The following is a 25,216-nucleotide window of genomic DNA, read 5'->3' as shown; positions in this document are numbered from 1 at the left end:
CCGCATACATCTGGGTTTTTGCTGTGTGAGCTTGGGGTCAGGGACAGTGGTGCAGCCCCATAAATACCAGAATTGGGGGGCTGGCAAGTGCCGAACTTCGCAGAGGTTCAACGAGACCCTTGGGTCAGGCCTGGTATGCGACAAAGAACTCTGAAGTTCCACAGCACCAGGTCACGAGTTCTCTTCCTGGTCCCCTCCTCCCAGAATGCCTTGCTCAGAATGAGACAGTGAGCAGGGAGACGAGCAGAGGCTGCAGAGGCATTCATTGCCCCCTGATGTGTTGTGGGTGGGCTGGCCCTGTATTGGCCTGATCTAGCCTAGTCCTGTCCACTCTGCCGGACAGTGGTTCCCTGCAATCTTCCCTATCAACTGCTACCCAATTCATTCAGCTAGAGATGTCTGTGCAAAAGCAGGTGCTCCACCAACTGAATTATCGTCTGCTCCTTTCGCAGGAGTTTTTAAGCAGAGGTTGGATGGCCACCTGCCAGGGATCTTTTAGCTGCGGTTCTTGCCTTGCAGGGGGGTTGGACTAGATGACCTGTGGGGGTCCCTTCCAATGCTACCATTCTAGGAGAAGATGATTCCAGTAAAAAAATGTTGCTGTGTTTCATCATTCTGGTGAGCGATGCAGATTATGCTGTTTCCCAGAGAAGGAGGGGAAAGAGCCGGAAACAAAGATGAAGATTATTGCTATTGTTTTATTTAAGAAAGCTATGCCGCCGCTCCTCCCTGAGCCAACCCGTATCATCTCTGGCTGGTCTGACACACAGTTTAAATAGCAGGATTGTTCTCTTCGGCAAGTGAGGCTCCCTTTGTCTCCAGGTCCTGCTGCCTACAGTCAGAGCAGGCCTCAATATGCACAGCCCTAGTCTTCAGTCTGCTCTGCGAGGAGCCACCACCAAATCAGGGCAAGATCTACACCAGAATCTACACTGCTGCAGATTCCATGGGGCGACAGGGTTTGCGGATTTCCCTGCTCAGCTATGTTTCTGCCTAGTTATTTATTTTACTTATTTGTTGCATTTACAGTGGTACCTCGCAAGACGAATGCCCTGCAAGATGAATTTTTCGCAAGACGAATGCGTCTTGCGATCTGATGGTGGCTCGCAAGACGAATTCGTTTTGCGAAAAATTTGTCTTGCGAATCGCGGTTTCCCCTAGGAATGCATTGGAATTTAATTAATGCGTTCCCATGGGCAAAAAAAGAAATTTCAATGCATTCCTATGGGAAACCGCGATTCGCAAGGCGAATTTTTCGTGAAAACGAATTGACTCACGGAACGAATTGAATTCGTCTTGCGGGGCATCACTGTATATCCTGCCCTTATCTCTGAGCAGCTCAAGGGGGTTGGTGTATGTGGCTCTCCCCCTCCTCATTCAATCCCTACAATAACCCGGCCTAGAGCTTCCTGGCAAGCCCCTGCGTTGCCATGAAAATAATGCCTTCCCTCCTCTCACCATGCAAGGCCAGGTGCCCGGGACCATCCTTAGCGAACAGCTTACGGGATTCATTCCGTCTGCTGGAATGCAGAGGTGAATCTACGAGTCCAGCAGGCTAATTCATCAGCTGACTGGCATATTTCTAAGGCAGAGGACCCCTGCCTTCCACCTCTGTTTGCTGCCTTTGTGCCAAAAGAAAACCTTGCCGCAAACATCAACATTAAAATAAATATTTCCACTATCAGGATCCCAGACACGGATTGGCAAAAGCCAGGCTGCCTGGTCTGCAGAGGGTTGATGCAGGAGATCCTCCATTTGTGTACACATAAAGTGTTATTTTTTTATATTATCCAAGCTTAACTGATGCTGCTGCGCTCTCTCGCTCTCTCTCTCTCTCACTCACTCACTCACACACACACACTGTTTTTGACACCAGGTTCAGCTTCCCTAAGCCATCAAAATATGTCGCTCATTATTGGTTTTTGTTTTTAATAACAGTGATGGATTGAAACAGACAGGCCCCTGAAGCGATCCTGCGGATTTAAGCAAGGACAAAGCACCACAAACAAATCAGAACCTGAGCTCCGCGTATATCGAATAGCCAGCATTTGAGACGAGAACACGGGTTAGCTCATGTATCATCTTCCCAGAGCAAACTGTGCCCAAAGCTGCTCACAACAAAACATACACTTATTATCAAAACACAGTATCTGATTTGGGGGGGTAGAAGGAAAAGCTCTCCAGCTGCCTACAAGACGTATTCTGGTGTCGTACCTGATGCCTGCCAAAACAAAATTTTTACAAAACAAACGCTGGGTCCTGTTTTCAACCAGTTCTTCATATTTGCAGTTTCTTGGGGGTTGTGGGGGGGGGGGCTGGACACATGGCAGGGGAGGACGGGGGAAGTTCCAGTGTGCAAGCGTACATCCTTGCACCGATGGGACATGTTAGCTAGATCCTAGATCGCAGAAGTAAGAAATATCAACAACCTCAGATATGCAGATGACACAACCTTGATGGCAGAAAGTGAGGAGGAATTAAAGAACCTGAAAGAGGAGAGCGCAAAATATGGTCTGAAGCTCAACATCAAAAAAACCAAGATCATGGCCACTGGTCCCATCACCTCCTGGCAAATAGAAGGGGAAGAAATGGAGGCAGTGAGAGATTTTACTTTCTTGGGCTCCTCGATCACTGCAGATGGTGACAGCAGTCACGAAATTAAAAGACGCCTGCTTCTTGGGAGAAAAGCAATGACAAACCTAGACAGCATCTTAAAAAGCAGAGACATCACCTTGCCGACAAAGGTCCGTATAGTTAAAGCTATGGTTTTCCCAGTAGTGATGTATGGAAGTGAGAGCTGGACCATAAAGAAGGCTGATCGCCGAAGAATTGATGCTTTTGAATTATGGTGCTGGAGGAGACTCTTGAGAGTCCCATGGACTGCAAGAAGATCAAACCTCTCCATTCTTAAGGAAATCAGCCCTGAGTGCTCACTGGAAGGACAGATCGTGAAGCTGAGGCTCCAACACTTTGGCCACCTCATGAGAAGAGAAGAATCCTTGGAAAAGACCCTGATGTTGGGAAAGATTGAGGGCACTAGGAGAAGGGGACGACAGAGGACGAGATGGTTGGACAGTGTTCTCGAAGCTACGAACATGAGTTTGACCAAACTGCGGGAGGCAGTGCAAGACAGGAGTGCCTGGCGTGCTCTGGTCCATGGGGTCACGAAGAGTCGGACACGACTAAACAACAACAACAGATCACAGAAGTAGACCAAAAGAATCTAACCCCTCTGGGCCTATTTTAAAATGTTCCTCCTTACCAACCAGAGTGCCCCACTGAAATTAAAGGACCTAACCCGCCACCCCCATGAATTTCAATGGGTCTACCCTGACAGGGATGAAGCCTTAGGGTGCTAAGATCCTCTGGTGAGCACCTTCTCTCGATCCCATCAACATCAGAGGTGCAGTTGGTGGTGACAAGAGACAGAGCCTTTTCTGTGGCAGCCCCCATATTGTGGGATTCCCTCCCAAGAGAGGCTAGACTAGCTCCCTCCTCGTTCTCCTTCCTCCAGAAGGCTAAGACCTTCCTTTTCAGGCAGGCCAATGAAAACTCAGGTGCAGGCGATGCTGATCGCTGGGCTGCCATCAGGGCAAACTGTTCTTTCATGGTTGGTCCTAAATGTGTTTCACTGTATTTAAACTATCGCTTTAAAATACAGTAGTGTGTTTTTACGATTTTGTGTTTTTAGTGTTTAAAAAAAATGTTGCGAGCCACCTTGAATCCCAATTTGGGAAAATGGCAGTATACAAATACATTAAAAGTAATAATAATAATTAAAAAACCATATTAAAGCTGGGGAGCTGACAGTTGTTATGATTATTTTATCAGCATGCTTTTTTTTACTATTGATGCTCCGTAAAATGAGTTCTTAATGCTGTACATCTCTCTGAGATCTTTTGATAAAGGGCTGTATATAAATTGAAAATAATAATAATAATAATAATAATAATAATAATAATAATAATAATTCTCTGGAATCAATTTTGGAACGAAGGCACAGAAGACAAGTTGCCTGCGATTGCTCAGGCGTTGCGGAGAACTTGAAACACTGCTGACCCCGCAAATGGTATCCCAACCAGTATGGATGCAAATAAGGTCAGGAAGTTCTTATTATGTAAGTGAACACAGAGATGCAGAGGCCTGCAGCTAGTTAGGATGCTATTTTAGGCAACTGTCACATATTCCCCCCTAATAGCCTCTTTCTCCTCCCCCGGACTCCCTTTCCTTCGGCTTCCTGTTACACAACACGCTGAAAAAGGACGGCTCCCCAACCTGTTAACTCCTGCAATCATCTGTCTTGTATCACCTGCAGCAGGTGGACTAGACATCGTGCGGCCCTATTAAATTACAAGCCGAGGTGAAAAGGAGGGCACAGTGGGAAGCGAAAGGCTGCAGCAAACTGGGCCCCAGCGAGCGATTTAGCAGAAGCACCTGTCAAAGGGGGGGGGAATGGCTCCAGGTGTCTGTTTCCTGAGATACGAGAAATGCAGGTAGCTGTGTAGGGTCCATTGCAGAGAGGGAGATGGAGGGGGAGAGAGAGGGAGAATATCTAGGAATAGCAGTAAGGTAATACCTGCATTACAGCTAGCTGAAATGTCACTTTTGAGTTTTCCACAACCCTTCTTCAGGTTAGATGAAAAGGAAAGAGGAGGAAGGGTAGGCAAAAAGGGCAAGGAAATGTCTCTCTGTACCTTTTAAGATTGAGTGGGTGTTAAGCAAGCCCAATTCTCTCTTTTCGAAATAAATGTTATTGAGGCTGATAGAGAAAAATGCAAAACTCGGTATATTTCCCCATTTTTTAACCAAACCAAGACTTTTTATATAGATACAATAAAAACACAGAAGGGGAGGAGGAATAGAGATGGGGGGATAAATAAAAAAAGAATAGAAAATAGGCTAAAAGAGAAAGATAGAAACGTAAAATTCTGAAAGTAAAGAACTTCCCATTCTTCATCTGTCTACTATATAAAAACAATATTATAGTCCAATCCACTGTAACACCCCACAAAGCCACTTTCTATAAACAAACATAATCTTCAACCCTCAAATCTAGATGTCATTATTTCTTTCTGACGCAAAAAGTCTGTGAGAGGTTTCCAACCTTTAGCAAATGTTAACAATGACTTTTCTCTGATTAAACATGTCCATTTCGCCATCTTAGCGAGCAAGCCTAATTCTATCTGACCGTGCTGGGTTGGAAAATGGATTTAAAGACTGCAGCGGAAGAAAGTAATGGTCCTTCTCCCTTTGAAAGTATCATACACATTCACCTCCAGATGTTTTTGCCAACAACTCCCATCAGCCCTTGCCAGCATGACCTGCTAAATATCTAAAGGAATAGTTTGGATAAGGACTTTGGCCAACTGTATTCTGTCCTGTTCTCCAATGTTCCTTTCACAGTTTGCATTATGGAACTGTGGCCTTTTTCACGGATACACTGCTACGTTGTGTAAATGGCCTCGGTCCAGTATAACTGAAGGAGCGTCTCCACCTCCATCGCTCTGCCCGGACACTGAGGTCCAGTGCCGAGGGCCTTCTGGCGGTTCCCTCGCTGCGAGAAGCCAAGTTACAGGGAACCAGGCAGAGGGCCTTCTCGGTAGTGGCACCCGCCCTGTGGAACGCCCTCCCACCAGATGTCAAAAAGAAAAATAACTACCAGACTTTTAGAGGACATCTGAAGGCAGCCCTGTTTAGGGAGGCTTTTAATGTTTAATCGATTATTTTATTTTATTTTTCTGTTGGAAGCCGCCCAGAGTGGCTGGGGAAACCCAGCCAGATGGGCGCGGTATAAATAATAAATTATTATTATTATTATTATTATTATTATTATTATTATTATTATTATTATTATTATTTTCATTCATGCCAGTAGGAGTGGCACAACAGCAAACATTATTGGACAACACTGCCACTCCCCACCCCCACCCTACACTTCCCGCACATATGTGCCTCTGTTCCCAAATTCCCCCATGGCAAAATCAGGAAAGACCTGTAGGCAGGTATACCACCCCAAATTTTGTCACTCTACTCCTGCAATTTTCTGAGTTAATGGGTTTTTTTTTCTGAAAGCAATTGATATGGAAATGGGTGCTAAAACTTCCACTATGGTTCCAGAAGTGGCTTTTACATCACGAGGAAGCTCAAATACAATGTGCAAATTAACAGTTAGGGAAACATAAGGGAAATGGAATAAACTGCTGCATGAACAGAGCCCATTCCTATTCCTCAGCAGCATATGAGCGCAGCTTTCTTGTCTACAGATCAGATAATACCCTCAAGACAGCAGTAGAGGTATGAGATTTATCTGGGGGAGGGGAAACCAAACACTGCTTTTCATATTAGGCCGGAACATCTCACCTCTTTTATCTGATTGGTGCTCTCCCTGATCAGCTCCTCCCACTCGTTTTCGGACAGCGAGAGCTTAAGATCCCGGGTCTGCAGAGCTTTCTGAAGAAGCATGCATGCCTGGGCCTGAAAAAGAAAGGGGTGGAAAAGCAGGTGAAAACTGGTAGAAGATGGGAAGCGATCTCCCCAGCCCACCCCCTAAGTCTGTGTCTAATAGTAGTTTTGCAGGGCAGGGGAACCTAAGTCGAGGAGATGGTGCAGGAGACTTACACGCCCTCCCAGAGGGAGGCACCTGATCAAAATCCCATTTTGCAGCTGCTTTGAAGACTTCTTAAAACCGGCCAGGGGATTCCATCCTGCACCCCACCACAATACACCCCAAGTCTCTGCTGTGTTGCCCCCTGAGGGCACAGTGCCCTTCTAAATGCACTGGGAAGCCAAGAGGTTTGTTGCTGTGCAGTGTGTAAAAACAGCTGGAAACTCCCAGGCAAAAGAAACCTCACGCCCAGAGGGTGTGATTGCCTCTGGGTCCTGATCCTTGCACATGAAGATAACCTAGCCTTTAACAACCTGCATCTCGGAAGCACATCAGACACGAGAAGATATGTTCGTTCAGTTGGGTTCCTAAAGGCCACAAACAGAGCCATTCAACACAGAGACACTTAAAGGTCTTTCGCTTCTTCCTATCTTTAAACCATTGAGGAAATTAAGTCAGCAGGAGAAAGAAGATTAGGAAGAAGTGGGAAGCAGTTCCAGTTTTATTTCATCAGCTAGTGGCAAAAACACCGTCACCTTCCAGATAAAAAAAGCCCAGCTCTGCAAACTTTGTGCCCTCCAGATTTAAAAAAAGGATTGTTACAATCCCCATTTAGCTCCAGCTAGAGCAGTCAGTGGTCAACGGGTGATGGGAGCTTCAACTCAAAGCCACCTGAAGGGCACCATGTTGATGAACGCTGTGATATACCAGTTTGCGCCAGGACCAGACCCTGTCTCTGTGCAACTTCCGGGAAGGAGCTGCAGTTTTATTTTTAATCGTATATCGGTGGCCAAGACAGAAGCCAGTTACAGGATGTGCAACCGGCTGACCTAAGAAAACACAGCCAGATTCTGAGACGGGCCAAAAATAAGAGGGGGAAGTTGGCCAACCCTTATGCCCCAATGAGCTCCTAAATTTGGAGTGGGGTGTGTGTGTGTGTTGCTCCCAGAGTGGGGCAGAGCTGATACCTGCTGCCATGTATTTGCTGGCTGCATAGAAGTGGTGGGAGGCACCAGCTGGGGAACCCCCAGGGGAAGAAGGCTGGTTGTGGGATGATGATGAGTGGTCAGAGGGAGAAGGAGAAGACTGGGAGAATTGTTAAGTTGGAATGGACCCCACGGGTCATCTAGCCCAGGGATGTCCAACAGGGTCGATCGCAAGATCCCACCCCTGCCCCCCCAAAAAAGCTCAACAACTTTGGTAGATCACTGCCAATTTTTTTTATAGTGGGAGAAGATCGCAGTCTCTTGAAAGTTGAACATGCCTGATCTAGTCCAACCTCCTGCCATGCAGGAATCACAGCTAAGGCATCCATGACAGATGGCCCTCCAATCTCTGCTTAAAAACCTGCAAGGAAGGGGAGCCCACCACCTCCCGAGGGAGCCTGTTCCCACTGTCAAACAGCTCTTACTATCAGAAAGTTTTTCCTGATGTTTAGTCAAAATACTTCTTATAACTTGAAGCCACTGGTTCGAGTCCTACCCTCCAGAGCAGGAGAAAAATTGTACGGTGCTTTCTCTAAAGGGAAATCGCCCCAAACAATATTGGGAACTGTAGTTTAAGGGTGATGAGAACTGTAGCGCTGGGAGCGGTCCACTAACAACTCCCAGCACCCTCAGTTCCCAATATTCTTGGGTGCGGGGGTGGGGGGATTTCCATGACTGTTAAAGTGGTGCAAAAAGTGCTTAAAATGCATGGTGTGAACCAAAGCTTTATCTTGCACCTGATAACGTCAACTTTACAGCCTTGAGAAATGTGTTAGTCCTTGAGATGCCACCTCTTTGTTCTTTTAAGCTGCAAAACGCTTTTGGGTATCGCTGGATGCCAGATACTAATAATGGGCATTCGACCAACGATTCCAGAGAATATCAACAATTTTTAAAAACTAGTGTCATACCTCGACAACCAAATGCTTTGACTTCCGAAGGTTTCGACTTCCGGAGTCGACAGCCCCAGAAGTCTTTTCGCCGTGCGCGTTCTGCGCCTGCGCCGACAGCGCGCTTCAACAACCAAAAACCTCGACTTACGAAGACGGCCACGGAACAGATCGTCTTCGTAAGTCGAGGTACCACTGTACCTAGTAAACCTTTGACACCAGAATTTGCCAAAGTGGGATTCCAAGGAGATGAAATGCCAAGATGCGACAGAAGTTCCTGCTCCACCTGCTAGCCAAACGCTTTGGTGAAAAGAGAGATGTCTTAGGATAATCCCTCACTGGCACCTCAAAGTTGCAACCTACCTGTGACCTTGCAACCGAGGCAATAGACTCCCCTCAGGCTACGCTTGGTGGACTTTGCAAAAAAAGAAGAAGCAAAGGCTGGTGTGGATTCTTGTCAGTCTCCTATCTTTTTTTTTTTAAGCCTCTGCTCTCTACGCATCAAATGGCAAATATAATTCGAGCGCATTAGGGAAATTACTCAACCCTACAAGTCCTTGCGGACTGCCCCGGTACGTTTCCACGGAGAGAGACGGCTGTTGAGAGACAGGTTAGCTACACTCCGGTGAGCAATTCATCGGCTTTGCTCCAAGTGGGGAGCTCTCATTATCCCTCTTCCAACCTGTGGCAATGAAGATAAGGAGCCCAAAGCAGACCTTAGAAGGGCATCGCCTGAACAACCTAAGGAGGTGCAAGACGTGCCTAAATAATTCTGCTGCATCAGACCTTAATCTGCTCGGCATCCTTCCCCCCCCCCCTTCCACCCCACAGTGGCCAATCAGGTGCCCCCAGGAAGTCCGCAAGCAGCAGCAACAGCCTTTCCCATCAATGCTCCTCTGGGTATCAGGAGACAAGCTGCCACTGACTAGTGGCCCCATACAGCCTTATCCTCCCTGAATTGGTTTGATTCCCTTCTAAAGCAGCTCATTATTTTATTTTTAACTCATAGAGTGGGGTAGAAAAAATAAATTATAATTATTATCATCATCATCTCAATCGCAACCAAATGCTTCCTGGACTCTACCTTGTCTATGAAATCTTATGTGTCATAACCTGTTTGATTTCCAGAGTGCCACAAAAGCTCTTGTTTCTGCATGAAAAGAACTGAAATCTGGAGAGAGGGCGGCAAATGTGATGTCTGAGGAAAGGGGGGGGGAAACCTATGCAACGGCTTTGGCCCTTGGGAGGTGTGTGATAATATAGGCACAGAATTAAAATCGATTGGCTGGTCTAAAATTAAAACCACTTAAGTGCTTGCCTGGCCTGAGGCCAGGATCCTCTCCGTTTCGAAGGGCTGAAGCTTTTGACTCTTTGCCCATCTCGTCTAAAATGGGCCACTTCCTTAAAAACAGAGAGAGAGAGAGAGAGAGAGAGAGAGAGAAGATTCTCCTATGCAAAGGAGGAAAATGCCAAATTAGGAATGGCTGACTCGATGGAGGACGGGTAACGTCACACTTTAGGTTTCGGGTTTAATACAAGCTCTATTTCTCTGTCAAGGGCCACATTCCTTCTGGCGTGATCTGCTGGAGGCCACATGCTGGCAGTGGGCTAAACCACAAGAGGCAAGAGTGCCCCCCTTCCTCTCTTCTTTCTGACACCCCTTTCTCTCCCCACCCCTTCATCTAGGGGGCTGCCAGAGTGAACTGGCCACTTGCAGGGTTGTTGTTTTTTAAAAAAATGGGCCTCACACAGGCATAAAGTTCCTCTACAGACTGTGGATCAGCTGCTCCCTCCCCCCCTCTCTCTCTCTCTGCCGAAACCTCCTCGCAGGGTTGTTGTGACCCTTAACATGGAGGGGCAAGGCAGTGCACACACTGGCTTGAGCTCTCTGGCAGAGGAGTGGGATAAAAGGGCAATCGACAAAATAAGCTCTAATCATTGCTGAAAGCGCTAATTGCAGTTCAGAAAGAGAGTAGGCAGCACTAACTAAAGCAGGGTTGTTATTTTTTCTTTGAAAAGAAAAACCACTTTATTACCTCTCATTCTTTATGCAAAATGTTCCTTGATTAATTTTCTCCCTTTACCACCTGCTGAAAAACATCTATGGTGAAGGCATTCAACTTCAAATGCGTTCGTGCAACTGAGTCATCGCTTTGCTGCCGGTGTGGGCAGAAGTGAGCACTCACGCCTTTACCCCTCTTTTAATGCCATGCTGTACGTTAATCATAAGACGCCATGTGCTGGAGTGTAATTAGTTTTTAGTTGCTGGGTTGTTGTTTTTTATTATTGCTTTTTTTTATCCTGGCAAATCGAGGAGTCTCAAGGCTGCAGAAGCAGCCTAGATAGAACATAAATCACCTCTTTAAAAAATGATCAGCCAAACTCTGTTCCATCTTATTTGTTTTATTTTAATTTATTATGTTCATATTAGGGCTGGGCTACATCTAGTTTTCAATATTGTGATAGGTCACCAGCTAAACATCGTGATATACTGATACAGTGGTACCTCGACTTTCGAACGCTTCGACTTCCGAAGGTTTCGACTTCTGAAGTCGACAACCCCGGAAGTGTTTTAGCAGCGTGCGCGGTCCGCGCATGCGCAGAAGCGCAAAATCACGCTTTGTGCATGCGCGGTACGGGTGCTTCGACATCCGAAGACCTTGACTTACGAAGAGCGCCGCGGAATGGATCGTCTTTGTAAGTCGAGGTACCACTGTACATAACAATGCCTGAAATAAGGATGGAGCTATGTAGAGACTTTGGCTGAGTTTAAAGCCATTATCTTGCTTTAAACTCAGGGGATTCTCATAGGCAGCTAAGTCATACAGAGATAAATAAAATTTCGTCCAGGAGAAAAAGGAAATAAATAAGGGAGTTCTCTCTCTCTCTCTCTCTCTCTCTCACACACACACACACAATCAGAAATTCCCTTCATTCAGGGATAAACAACTTGAGGAAGCCATTTTGAAGGTCAACTTCCCTGAGGGGGGAAATTGTCACAGCAATAAGATTAAAACCGCATTAGAGTGTGTGTGTGTGTGTGTGTGTGTGTGTGTGTGTGTGTGTGCTTGTGTGTGCGTGTGAGAGAAACGAGGGAAATTCAGCCTCATTTATGTGCATGTTTCAGTCTGGAATTTGGGAGGTAAGAGTTCGATGCTTATGAACAATGTCCGGCTGACAATGGTAGGAAGCCCAATGACCCACAGGAAAAAACAGAAAAGGGAAAAAAAACGAGAGGGAATTTCCTCACACCACTTCATATTCCAGACACATTTCTGTCTCACAAGTAATTATAACTACTGGAACGGGCAAAAGCTCCCACTGCGAGAGCCAGACATCTGAGGCAAACCATTAGCAGTCCCATCAAGGCTTGCTTTCCCACTAGTATGCATTCAAAGCTATTTATTACAAACCGCAGCGTCGGCCATTTTACAAGATAAGCCAGACCCCGACACTGCCGACAGGAAAGGAAGCAACATGTCAAGGTCAGGAGTAAATGTACCACACACCCCTATTTCTTGCTTAAAACTCGGGGACCTTGGCGAGCATTAATTGCAATTAGCATAGCTGTAAGATGTTAACGCTAAGAGAATTCGTGGAAAGAGGGAGCTGTGATTAGTTTTTAAAATATCTTAAATGTACGTAAGAAATCATTGGCATCACATCATTTGCACTGATATAAAAGGTAAAGGGTAAAGGGACCCCTGACCATTAGGTCCAGTCGTGTCCGACTCTGGGGTTGCGACACTCATCTCGCTCTATAGGCCGAGGGAGCCGGTGTTTGTCCACAGACAGCTTCCGGGTCATGTGGCCAGCATGACAAAGCCGCTTCTGGCAAACCAGAGCAGCACACGGAAATGCGGTTTACCTTCCCGCTTGGAGCGGTACCTATTTATCTACTTGCACTTGATGTGCTTTCAAACTGCTAGGTTGGCAGGAGCTGGGACCGAGCAACGGGAGCTCACCCCGTCGCGGGCATTTGTCCCACCAACCTTCTGATCAGCAGGCCCTAGGCTCAGCGGTTTAGACCACAGCGCCACCCGCGTCCCTTGCACTGATATACACAAACACAAAAGGTAAATTCAGACCCCGCTCAGCTTTGGCTGCCTTTGCACTTACCTGCTGGTGCTGCCGGGCTCCTTCTGTGATCGACTTGACAATGGTGTCAATCAGTTGTTTGCACATGATCTTCGAGGGAAAAAGAAGAGACATGGGGTTTAGTGGAGCCTCACATCACCAGGATCGCAAGTGATCATAGAATCATAGAGTTGGAAGAGACCACAAGGGCCATCCAGTCCAACCCCCCTGCCAAGCAGGAAACACCATCAAAGCATTCCTGACAGATGGCTGTCAAGCCTCCGCTTAAAGACCTCCAAAGGAGACTCCACCACACTCCTTGGCAGCAAATTCCACTGTCAAACAGCTGTCAGGAAGTTCTTCCTAATGTTTAGGTGGAATCTTCTTTCTTGTAGCTTGAATCCATTGCTCCGTGTCCACTTCTCTGGAGCAGCAGAAAACAACCTTTCTGTTTTAGGACATGCGAGCGGCGGGATTTCCAGTCTGCCAGGTCTCCAAATTTGGCCAGCAAAGGGAAATCAAGCTCCCCTAACAACCTTCAGGACCCTTAAACTACAGTTCCCAGAATTCTTTGGGGGAGGGCAGTAGCCATGACAGTTTAAAGTGGTGGTTTAAATTCATGTTGTGAATGTGGCCCTAGTCGGGAGAGATGTGTCATAAATTCTGAGGTACAGAAGATAAACTACCCTGTGAAGGCTTTGACAACAGAACACCCCTTCCGTTCCTGGGACGTCACTCGGATCCCGTGAAACCCTTCAACAACCAACGTGCATTTTGTGCGCTCACAGTGTGTGGAAATGACACGCGAGACTGGGCTCTTCCGCTACCTACCGGGTGGCGTTCAAAGAGGTCAAGAAACATGGGGCCTGTTAGCGGGCTCTTGCGCTTCGTCAAAAATAGGTTCAAAGCCTCCTTGTACACAGCGGCCACTCGGTCCAGGTCCAGGCTTCCGACAGCAAGGGACTAGGAGAAAAAGGCATAAAAGGAGTAAGTGTTTGGCAATACAAGAACGGGGCCTTTTCTGAGGGGGCTCCCAGCTTGTGGAATGCTCTCCCCATGTTCCTCTTTAACCAGGCCTTTGGCTGATTGACATCCAATGCCCTTTGAAAATGTGTTGGAGGGTGTGTGTGTGTTACTGGGTTGTTCTTGCTCTGATTGTGTATTTTGTGTTTTTATATTGTGATTTTATCTTGTGAACCATCCTGAGACCTTCGGGTATAGGGCAGTATACTACTACTACTACTACTAATAATAATAATAAATCTCGGTTTTAAAACGTAATCCATTCCAGAAGACCATTCGAGTTCCGAAACGTTCAAAAACCAAAAACTCAGTATGGAAGCCTCAAGACACAAAACTCAATACGGAAGCCATGTGGCATGTTCATCTTCTGAGGCATGTTCGAAAACCGAAGCATTTACTTCCGGGTTTACAGCGTTTGAAAACCGAAATGTTCGTCAACGAAGACGTTTGAAAACCAAGGTGCCACTGTAATCTGTGGCTGCCACCTCTCTGGTGACACAATGATCAGAGAACAAATCTGCCACTGCTATATATGAGGGTAAGTTTTTCAGGAAGAGTCCTCTGATTGAAGGAAGCTAAGGCAGGGGGTGGGATTTGCTGTGGCAGCCGGGACTCCCCCCCCCCAATGCTGGCAGAACGCAGGCTGCGGTTTACTGACACAGATGCAGAAACGCAGGACCTCCTCACCTGAGCAGTAGGCGCGCCGCTTCCTTCGCTGCTCTTCAGCTTCTTTTTCGGCTGAGCGACCTGTGGAGCTGCTTCGGCAGCCATGTTCCCCTTTAATACCCGGAAGAGGTAGAGGGACCCACTAAAAGCAGAGAGATATGCAAGAGAAGAGTCAGGGAGAACCGTATGTACAGGTGAAACTCGGAAAATTAGAATATTGTCGAAAAGTGCATTTATTTCAGTAATGCAACTTATTATTATTTAATTTTAATTTTAATTTTTACAAATGCATTCTTTTGGAAATTCCACAGTAATAAAACAAATGGTTACAATAATAAAAAAATAAACAAAAATAAACATCGCTATTACATTTCATTAATTACATTCCATTTATAATTGACCCGCCTAACGACAAATAATTACAATTACAACAAATAAAGGCTTGACATATCTTGCTTTGCATGCCATGCATCTATCACATATCTTGGTTTCACCTTTTAAGTTGCGTTACTGAAATAAATGCACTTTTCGACAATATTCTAATTTTCCAAGTTTCACCTGTATCATTCCATGCTGCGCCAGCTCAGAAATCTCTTTTAGGCTCAGAACCTCCATGAACCTCATTTTCAAAAGCAAGTTTCTAGACCTTATTACGGCTGCGAGGATAGATAGGCTTGTGGGTGAGAAATGCCAGGCAGGGGGTAGGGATAGGTTTCTAGTGGCAAGGAGTTGGTGTTTCAGCACCATGTATGATACACGCCTTCCTTTCTCTTAGGGCTAAGGGACACACAGTTAGAAAAGGACTACACAAGATTACTCCGATATACGACTACAGCAGCGAGACTGCACAAAGATGGAAAGCCCGGCCCGGTATAGATGAATGGCTGATAAAATTATTGGATCTCGCTGACATGGCAAAGTTAACATGCTTAATTAAGACAAAAATTGTTACCGACATCTGTAAAGGATTGGAAACTCCCTCCCCCCGTTAAATGCTTTATTGGTTTTTAAAACTATGTAACATAAGTAATCAACGGGGGGGGGGGGGAGAGAGAAAAATATAAACAAACATTCATTCCAAAGTTTGTGCTTGTTGTATGTAATGATTTGTAGATTGGATGTAACGATTTGTAGAGAAAATGAACTGGCAATATCAAGATTTGAGGATTGAAATACAGTCATACCTCGGTTTAAGTACGCTTCAGTTTGAGTACTTTCAGTTTAAGTACTCCGTGGACCCGTCTGGAACGGATTAATCCACTTTCCATTACTTTCAATGGGAAAGTTCCCTTCAGGTTAAGTACGCTTCAGGTTAAGGACAGACTTCCACAACCAATTGTGTACTTAAACCGAGGTACCACTGTAATACTAGTTTTCAGAAGACCAACTGGTTGGATTTGTAAAGAATGAATATTATACGTAGCTGCAGAAGAAAGCCGGAAGTCCTTTTACTCTTTTCAATTTTTCTTTAGTTTTTTCCCTTTATTTTATTTTTCTCTTCCTTTCTTCCTCCCCACTCCCCTTTTCTAGCCTTTTCTCCTTTCTGACTTAGTTCTTTTTTAGACTAAGTACCTAACAGGCGTCTCCACACATACGCGTGTTCGAGTAGCACATGACCGCGTATACCCACGGCGCCAGGAAATAAATGAAATAAATCAATTTAAACTGCAAAAAGGGCACTGGTGGTCTGAAAAGAGCGGGGAAATGGTGTGGAAAGAGCCAAGCACTTTGAGGTAGCAGTCCACCCTCCTACCTTGCCGTCATTTCCACACCGTCCTCCAGTGACTGAGAGCTACCACTGCCATCATTCATATTAGTTTGGTGCTGCTGGTTTTTAAAAGGGTTTGCAGAGGTTTAGAGGGCATTTGCAGGCTTTTTAGATGGTGTTCCCCACCATTAAGCGATTACACTATACGTAACCCCCGCATAAGTGGGGAGGTGCCTGTACTGGGCTACTGGTGTAGCAGAATAAATTATGCAAAACAAAACACATTTAATTTGCATAGTTTATACACCTGCCAGGTCTATATGGGAGCAGACATTCTCTTAGAGCCCTGTATAGGGAGGCTTTTAAACATTTAATGTTTTAGTTAAACCACAGAGCTTAGGGCTTGCTGATCAGAAGGTCAGCGGTTCGAATCCCTGCGACGGGGTGAGCTCCCGTTGCTTGGTCCTAGCTCCTGCCAACCTAGCAGTTCGACAGCACGTCAAAGTGCAAATAGATAAATAGGTAAGGAAGGTACAGCGGGAAGGTAAACGGCGCTTCCGTGTGCTGCTCTGGTTCGCCAGAAGAGGTTTTGTCAGGCTGGCCACATGACCTGGAAGCTGTACGCCGGCTCCCTCGGCCAATAACGCGAGATGAGCGCACAACCCCAGAGTCGGTCACGACTAGACCTAATGGTCAGGGGACCCTTTACCTTTACATATGTTGGAAACCGCCCAGAGTGGCTGGGGCAGCCCAGTCAGATGAACAGGGTACAAATTAATAATTATAATAATAATAACAAATGAAGAAGACACCTCTGCAGATTTCCTCCAAAACCAAGAGAACTAGGAACCCGCTTTAAGTCTTTTAAACTTAGAAAAACGGGTTTTGTCTTTCATTGAAAATCTCAGGGTTCCAGACCCCTTTCAACTGCAGCGTTAAATGAGAAGATAAAGTGTGTGAGTGTGTGTGTGTGTGTCTTAAACCCACACACCTGCCCAAACGACCCACCTGAAGCAGTAAAGGGCAACAGAGGAGTCGCTCTGCTTGCAAGCTCTTTTCACTAGACTCTCCAGCTGGGCGTGCAGTTCTTCCCGGATGGGGGCCACGTTTTTGCAGTACTGCTTGGATCTACATAGGTGGTTCCTGAAAGCCAAGGGAACATTCCGCACGACGCAGTCAATTAAGCCAAAGAAACCCTACCGGTTTGATTCCGTTCTTGTTTCATTCATAATTTGTATACTGCACTTTCCCCCCCCCCCACACCTAAAGTGTTCCAGTAGCAGTCAGCTACCTACAAGAAATTCAAAATGCTGACTTCAGAGCACGGCTGGACAATCTTGTACCATCGATAGGAACACTATACCGACCTGCAGATTCTCTCTTTGCAGCAGACCCTGGTGCAGAGTCACATCCAACTACGTTTTACTCAGGGTTGACCCACTGAAAATAACGGACTTAGTTTCAATGGGTCTACTAGGACTAGCACTGGATACACAATGTCTCACATCCAGGGGTCCGCCTGAAAAAGGAAATCCTCCTCCCATGGCACGTGGACTGAATCCACATCAAGATGCAAACAGGAAAACATGAGGTCTGTAACTCCCAGTTCGTTTTGCACCTCTGGATAAAAATGCAGCAAAGGTCCTTAAAATAAACTCCAGCACGGCAAAGAAAGACTGGTCGATCACGATCTGCCGGTAGAAAAATTGAGCAAGACATCTTCTATTTCAACACCTGGTGAAAACCTTTCTATTCCGTCAGACGTACATAGGCAATGAGGAATACATATTTTCGCTGATTTCTGTTTTTGTGTCTGTGTTGTTGTTTTAATTTTATTTTGACAAAGTAATAATCATAAATAAATAACAACAAAAATGTGCTGCCACCCCCACCGAGACCATTCCACTGTAACGATCCAACCTCCCAAAATTTCAACACCTCTTGCAATGGTCTGACCCCTTTCCGTTTGTACAAGTTCTACAACACCCTCCATATTTCCTCAAAATCGTTTCTCCTGCATATTCACCTTCTTACCTTAATGACACATTTATCATTAATAGCTATACCCCACACCTCTTTATACCATTCTTCCACTTTATATTCTGCTTGCCCCTTCCACTTCCTAGCTATAATAATGTGATGTCTGTTTTTAACTTCTTATGTGGTTTTCATTGTACGTTTTAAGCTGTTGTAAACTGCTTTGGGGTTTGTCAGTAGTGGTATATATAGAACTTGTTACAGGTAGGTAGCCGTGTTGGTATGACGTAGTCGAAACAAAAAAAAAATTCCTTCCAGTAGCACCTTAGAGACCAACTAAGTTTGTCATAGGTATGAGCTTCCGTGTGCATGCACACTTCTTCAGATAAGAAGAATCACAGAATCCTAGACTTGGAAGAGACCCCAAGGGGGTCAACCATTGGGACCTCGGGGGGTCAACTAGTCCAACCCCCTGCAAGGCCGGAATCTCTTGCCCAATGTGGGGCTCAAACCCACAACCCCGAGATTAAGAGTCTTCTGCTCTACCGGCTGAGCAATCTAAATTGAAATCGCAAATAATCAACCTCGCCACAAACTCACGTGAAGATATCAGCCGTCTTCCGGAGGTAGTCTTGCTCCTGCTTGTCAGACTCGCTGCTCATGCTCTGCTCAATCACTGAGAGGAGCGGCTCGATGATGGTGAACACGAGGGGGTTCTCCGCCTGCTTCGACAGGAACACCTCGACCAGATCTAGAACCTGGAAATGTAAGGGAGATGTGTCAGACTCAGGTCAACACAAGCTTCCCAGAGACATAGAACAAGGAAGGGGTGCACTTGCAGGAAGTCTAGGGCTGGGCCGACAGGAATGACTGCAGTATATGGGGACAGAGGAAGCTGCCTTTTGCCAGGACAGCCTATCTGTCCACCTGGACCAGCACTGCCTGCTCTGACCGGCAGCAGCTCTCCAGGGTCTCGAGGAAAGGTGTTCCGATAACCCGCTACTGTGGTTAGAGCAGGGGCTGGGAAACTTGGTCATCCAGAGGGCCACACTCTATTCTGAGAAACCTTCCGGGGGCCACATGCAACTTGGTGGGTGGAGCCAGAAGCAAAAGTGGGTGGGGCAATGCAAGGAAGATGTTGCATTTTGCAGAGCAAGCTGGTTTCTACAAACAGGAACACCACTGTCAAGAGTTATCAGAGTTGAAGGACACAATTGAGCCAGGGGGGAAACCACCCTGGGTGTAGTCTGGGTGTAGGACTCCCTGGTCCTGAATGGGGTAACTGTGCCCCTGAAGGACCAGGTGCGCAGCCTGGGAGTCATTTTGGACTCACAGCTGTCCATGGAGGCACAGGTCAATTCTGTGTCCAGGGCAGCTGTTTATCAGCTCCATCTGGTACGCAGGCTGAAACCCTACCTGCCTGCAGACTGTCTCGCCAGAGTGGTGCATGCTCTAGTTATCTCTCGCTTGGACTACTGCAATGCGCTCTACGTGGGGCTACCTTTGAAGGTGACCCAGAAACTACAACTAACCCAGAATGCGGCAGCTAGACTGGTGACTGGGAGCGGCCGCCGAGACCACATAACACCGGTCCTGAAAGACCTACATTGGCTCCCAGTACGTTTCCGAGCACAATTCAAAGTGTTGGTGTTGACCTTTAAAGCCCTAAACGGCCTCGGTCTAGTATACCTGAAGGAGCGTCTCCACCCCCATCGTTCTGCCCGGATCGCAGCCCAAAATAGTCTGCAAAAGGGTTCCTCCGCTGCCATCTATAAAGGCATCTGTCATGTTGGTAAAGAACAAGACCTTCCCTCTTCTCCCTCCCTGATCCACTTATTTTTTTCAGGGAACATCAGGGAAAAGACCTGTGTAACTCAGAAGCTAGCTCAGTATTTGGCTCTACTGCTCTGGTTCGGATTCTTGCCACCAAACAGTATTTCACATGCTGAAAACTGTTTCCCAAGCTTATGCTGACCCCTGGAGGCCACAATTAAAACAATCCCAAACCCAACTACATCCTCTGATCCAGCCACAGAGGGATGGACAGCAGTGCTAAATTAAAAACAGTATGTGCCGTAAGTTGTACATCAAAACCAAAATAGATACTGTCCCTTTCTAAGAGCACAAAGGTCTGCAAATCTCCTGTGGTTTTACTGCTCAGCTGCTGTTATATATATGTACTGTTTTACGGTAGTGCTATTTTTATGTTTTGCTGTTTCTTACGTGGCTCCAAGAGAATCTTGCGCCTTGAAAGGTGGGGTGAAAATGTTTAAATCAGTGGCTTTCAACCAGTGTGTCATGGCACCCTGGGGTGCCTTGAATGATGGTCAGGGGTGCCATGGGCGACAGTGGCCTCTGTCCCTCTTTCCTTCCCTCCCTCCTTGGATGCCCTCTCGCATCTCTGCCTCCCAAAGGCTTGCACGGCTGTTTGTTGCAGCAGCCCTGGGCTACAAGCCCCCCAGGCAAATGGTGCCTCTGGGGTTGGCCAGGGGGTGCTATTTGCCAGGAGCTAAGGCAGCCTCGGAGTAAGCAAGCAAGTGGGTGAGGAAGCCCAGCCAGCCAGTCCGCCAGCCCTTGCTGTTGGGAATGGACAGACAAGTCCCAGCCCCCCGTAGGGCAGTGTGAGGAGGCAGCTCTCTTTGGGGCAGGGGCAGCTTAGAGACCAGGGGCGGCAGCAGTGGCTGCCCAAAGGACTCCGAAGGAGAGGGGAGAAGAGAGGAGGCTGAGTGAAAACTCCACAAGGAAGGGTGTTCGAAAAAGGGTGACAGGCTGCCAGCTCTGCAGGCAAGGGGTGGCACAACTGGGCTCCTGAGTCCCACAGGGGTGCCACAGAAAGAATGTACTTGCGTCAAGGGAGCCATGGACTCAAAAAGGTTGAAAACCTCTGGTTAAAATAATAATAAAAACTCATGCTACAAAGACTGCTTTTGGCTATCAGTTTCTGAACAAGTCAGATTTAAAAAAAACCCATGGTTTGAAGGTTATTATGATTAGAGTAATTTTAACCCATCTTTCAATGCAATGTTTTCTAGATGCAGGCTGAAAATACACCCTTGGCTTCCCCCACGGGCAACAAACCCGCTTTTGTTTTATTTTTATCTCTGCTTAAGTTTCTGCAGCGATCAGAACCGGCTCTCAATGGCTTTGCGTTTATTGCGATTTCAAAGGGTTTCTTTCACCTGGGGCCCAAAACCTCGTCTCCTCCTACCTTGATCTTGAATTCCCGGCGTAATATTTTCTCCTTCCGCATCTTTTCCTTCTCGTCCTTCTTGGCTTGGATGCGCTTTTTCTGCTCGGCAAAGAGGGCCGACAGGTTCTCGTCGAGGGACATCATGGTTTCGTCATCAACGTCCTCGTCGCTGTCATCGCCACCCTGGGATTTTAAAATATTAAAAATGTGTGTGTGTGTTTTAAAGTTTTGTACCCAATGGTGGTCCTATGCCACTGTTTGGGTTGTATCCAACTAAGTTAGACCCAGAGTAGAAACACTGGAACTGACAGATTGGGGTCAGTCAAGTCCATCCATTTTTAGTGGGCAAACTCCAGGAAGGACAACCCAATGGGGTTTCCAAGCTGCAGAATTCAGCTTCCTTCCCCACAGAACTTGGGAGTTCTCTCAGCGAAGAAGACAGTGCCGCCTTATTGGCCCAGAGATGGAAAGAAGATAAAAGTCCCTACCAGAGAAGAATGGCAGATCAAGTTGATGGACCATGCCAAAATGACTAAAATAGATAAAATAAGATTATATAAGGTGATTAAAATGGAATAGAGATTGCTAAAGTATAAATTTGCCAAAGAACCACAGGGGAAGGGAACTCGAGGGGGTCCCTATATACAATGTGAAGGGGGAAAAAGGAATAAGTAATCTGATTCTTTGTTTTTAATTTTTGTGTTTTGTTATTGTTGTAGTGTTTTCTTTGTGTGTTTTTCTCTTTTTGTATTTTGAAAAACTGTAATAAAAATTATTATTTAAAAAAAACACAAAATGACTAAAATGACCAGAAGAATAAGAAATCAGGAAGACCAAAATTTTAATAAGGAATGGGGGGAAATTTATAACTCATCTTAAAAGACCATTGTAAACAGTTAAACTTAAAATCGTTAGTAGGATTGGAATATCACTTGTAGTTTAATGGTGAATTCTGGATACAATGGAGATGGAAAAGATTTGGATCATCACACAGGAAAGAATGATTAACAATAGGACCCACAAAGGGGAGGTTGGAAGTCCAGGAGATTCATTGGAATCTTGTATTTATGATCTATGTCCGATATAGGACTGTAAAATTTTAATCTGAAAAACCAAATAAATTAAAACAAAAACAAGACAGTGCCGCATTGCTAAGCCTTCCGCACCTCGCCCTCACCTCCTGCGACACTTACCAGTGCATTCCCAGCTTGCAGAACTCCTCGCAGCATGGCACGGAATTTCTCGTCAGCCTCGACGTTCTCGTCTTCGTTATCCGTCTCTGAAGCCTCCTTCTCCTCCCCTTCGCTCTCATCGTCCTCAGAGCTGTCGTCTTCTTCTTCGCCAGAAGAACTCTCCCCACCATCATCCTCTTCGCTCTGCCGAGAAGGAGGAAGATTCAGCACAGTTTATTGGGAATCCAAGACTTGGCAAATCTCCATCCTTAGAAGAATCCTGCATCAAGCTAAAAGCGCTCAAAATCGCTCCTTTTTGGCATTCGGTCTTATTTCATATGCAAATACAGCGGCTCAGGAACGTCAGGAGGCTTAGCCTGAAGTCGCAACAGCCGTTCCCCACATTTTGCCCAGTTTATTAGACACAGTCCTAAAATGCAAAGGGGTAGAGTGGCCTTGGTGAAAATTCAGAGCTAAGGGCATTATTATAACAAATTTGGTAGCAGTTACCGCATCTTCCGGCAAAGATTTCTTCTTTTGAGTTTCTTCCATCACGACGACGGCACTCTCTTCATCCTGGTCGTGCTGTGGGTCGAGAACCTTGAGGAGAAATAGATATATTTTACACATATACGTACAGGTGGTCAATACTGACGCTCAAACCTAAGTTGCAGGCGTCTTATTGACAAAGATGTGCCCCTTCTCTCACATGTGCAAAGGAGTGGCTCTCCTAAAGCATGCATTTGCTGTGGCACAGAGCTGTCATTGTCAGTTAGCATTTCTTGGTACAGAAAGTATTGCTCTGATGTGCAGAGATCTTTCCTGTTCTACTTAATTCAAGAGGGTTCTGGAAGCTGCTCTGTGTGAAAGAAACAAGCAGAAGGTTCATGATGTTTGGGTTATATCTTCAGAGAAGCTGAGTACAACTAGTTTAAACTGGTGCTCTTATCTTTTTCTGTCTTGACTATAAAAGTAAGGCCAGAAGGAGCCCAGGTTTTGCTTTCTCTTTCTATCTCTCTTCCTTCTGGTGTGGTGTTCTGTATATAGTGTTTAGGTTTAGTCTTATTATGTTATTGTAAGTTTAAGTCTAGTCTGCTGCAACTGGATTTCTTACAGACAGTGCCAATCCTGAATGTATTTGTGACCATTATGTTCGTTTGCCTTCAGTAGCCGTAAAGCTCTGCTGGGTGAAATACAATTGCCTCTGGTCTATTTTTTGGGAATCCTTCAACGTTTTTACCCTGCCAACTATACATCAGGGTTCTGCCCTGGATCAATACTGAGGAGAATCCAATGACAGCCATCGTCAAAAGCAGAAGTGTGGAAGCGTTTTTCTACCGGGGTCGAAGCCCCTCAGGCCTGAGGGCGAGGGGAGATGCTGGGCCTTGTTAGGAGACTCCTTACTCCTCTCAGACGGCTGCAATTCCCAGAGTGGTGCGAGCTCTGGGAATTGTAGCTCTGTGAGAATACGGGTCTCGGCAACCTTAACACACTACAGTTCCCAGGATTATCTGGGGGACGGCTGTATCCTAGCGCTTTAAATGAACATGACTCCCCCCCCACACACACTTTAACCTCAACCAGCTCTGACCCTCCCCACCACTGGGATGTGGCCCCCAACCGCTTTTCCCCAAGGACATGTGGCCCTGGAGGGTGGGAATTTCATCTGTTGTGCTCTAGGCGGCCACAGGCTACTCACGTCTAGGATGAGTTGCAAGGCGCCCTTCGTCATGTGCTGACAGACGAGCCCAAAGACGCTTTTGCAGACCCGTCGGATGAGCCCGCTGGACTGGGCCAGGAGGGAAAGGAGGACTTCTATGATCACCTCCACCCATTCTGGCTCTTCTTCGCCACCTGAGTGGAGAAAAACACACAGGCAGCCTGAATGCCTCCCGGGGCATGCAAAGCAACACCAGTCTAGTCAGCAAATCCAGCCTGCCTTCAATCCTGCTAGCAACAGAGGCAAGGAGCTGCACATGGGTTGGCTGGTGGAGGAGGGAATTGCACAATCCCTCCTGCGCACCCAAATGCTGTCAACAGCCTTGGCCCTCCAGGTGTTGTTGAACTACAACTCCCATCATGCCTCAGTCATTGCTGACACTTGTAGCAATCTAGGAGGCCAAAGGCTGCCTAGGGCCTATATCCAACCACGTTTTACTCAGAATAGACCCAATGATGAACTGAAGTTAGTCATGCCCAGGGTGGATAAAAATAAATGATTTTTTAAAAATAAATTTAAAAAAATCAATTTTTAAAATAAAATGCTTTTGGAGGAAAAATGTTTCTAAAGATAGTTTTCTATTTAAGTTACATTATAGTCCAAAGGCTATTCATCAAGAAATAAGGATTTGTTTTAAGCTTTTCATGTGTGCTAAAACTCAGTCTAAGTTTTTTTTTAATGGTTTAACCACAACAGTTAACAATCATGGATACATATGCTATGTTATTGTTTTAGTTAAATAAATGGTTATTAAAGAAATAATTATTTTTCTCCTTACAATAAAGGACAGCAGAAAAGTTGTCCGGATATAAACCATTAACTTATTAAACCGCACAATAATTTCATAATTATCTGTCTATGTATTTCTAATAGTATAACCAAATGGGTAATTTTTGATATAACTGTAAAAACTACTCTGAAAATTATTCCAAAAATGAAACCCTCATCTGTTGCAAATAATAAGATTATACCAGCAAGAATGAGCCCTTCTGTTTAAAAAGAAGAAGATTTAAATCAAGTCTTACTGACTAGTGCTTTAAATCGTGATTGAAATCAAATCCACCCTGGTCATGTCTGTTAAATTCAATGGGTCTACTCTTGAGTAGAACTAGCATAGGATCTGGAGGCCCACCAAACAGACAGACAGGAAAAAGACAGGTTTTCCCTTTCTTTCTCTGCCTTCACACCTATCCCTACAGTCTC

At 45.9% G+C, this 25,216-nt stretch overlaps 1 protein-coding gene across 1 annotated transcript in view; it reads right to left on the bottom strand.

Annotated features, from left to right (window-relative positions):
• Nucleotides 1-25,216, bottom strand: part of MYBBP1A (MYB binding protein 1a) — a 48,017-nt gene that overhangs the window by 6,397 nt on the left and 16,404 nt on the right. The window contains exons 15-24 of the mRNA XM_035139435.2: nt 23,993-24,147; nt 22,804-22,893; nt 22,315-22,497; nt 21,140-21,304; nt 18,532-18,689; nt 16,963-17,097; nt 14,268-14,388; nt 13,389-13,520; nt 12,600-12,668; nt 6,361-6,474 (exon numbers count right to left, since the gene is read on the bottom strand). Coding sequence (XP_034995326.2) covers nt 6,361-6,474; nt 12,600-12,668; nt 13,389-13,520; nt 14,268-14,388; nt 16,963-17,097; nt 18,532-18,689; nt 21,140-21,304; nt 22,315-22,497; nt 22,804-22,893; nt 23,993-24,147 — 1,322 coding nt within the window. The remainder of the gene's footprint in view (nt 1-6,360; nt 6,475-12,599; nt 12,669-13,388; nt 13,521-14,267; nt 14,389-16,962; nt 17,098-18,531; nt 18,690-21,139; nt 21,305-22,314; nt 22,498-22,803; nt 22,894-23,992; nt 24,148-25,216) is intronic.

This window comes from Zootoca vivipara, chromosome 15, assembly GCF_963506605.1.
Source record: "Zootoca vivipara chromosome 15, rZooViv1.1, whole genome shotgun sequence".
In the NCBI taxonomy this organism is placed as follows: Eukaryota; Metazoa; Chordata; class Lepidosauria; order Squamata; family Lacertidae; genus Zootoca; species Zootoca vivipara.
The sequence above is the reverse complement of the archived record's forward strand: the minus strand, read 5'-3'. Positions and strand labels throughout refer to the sequence as shown.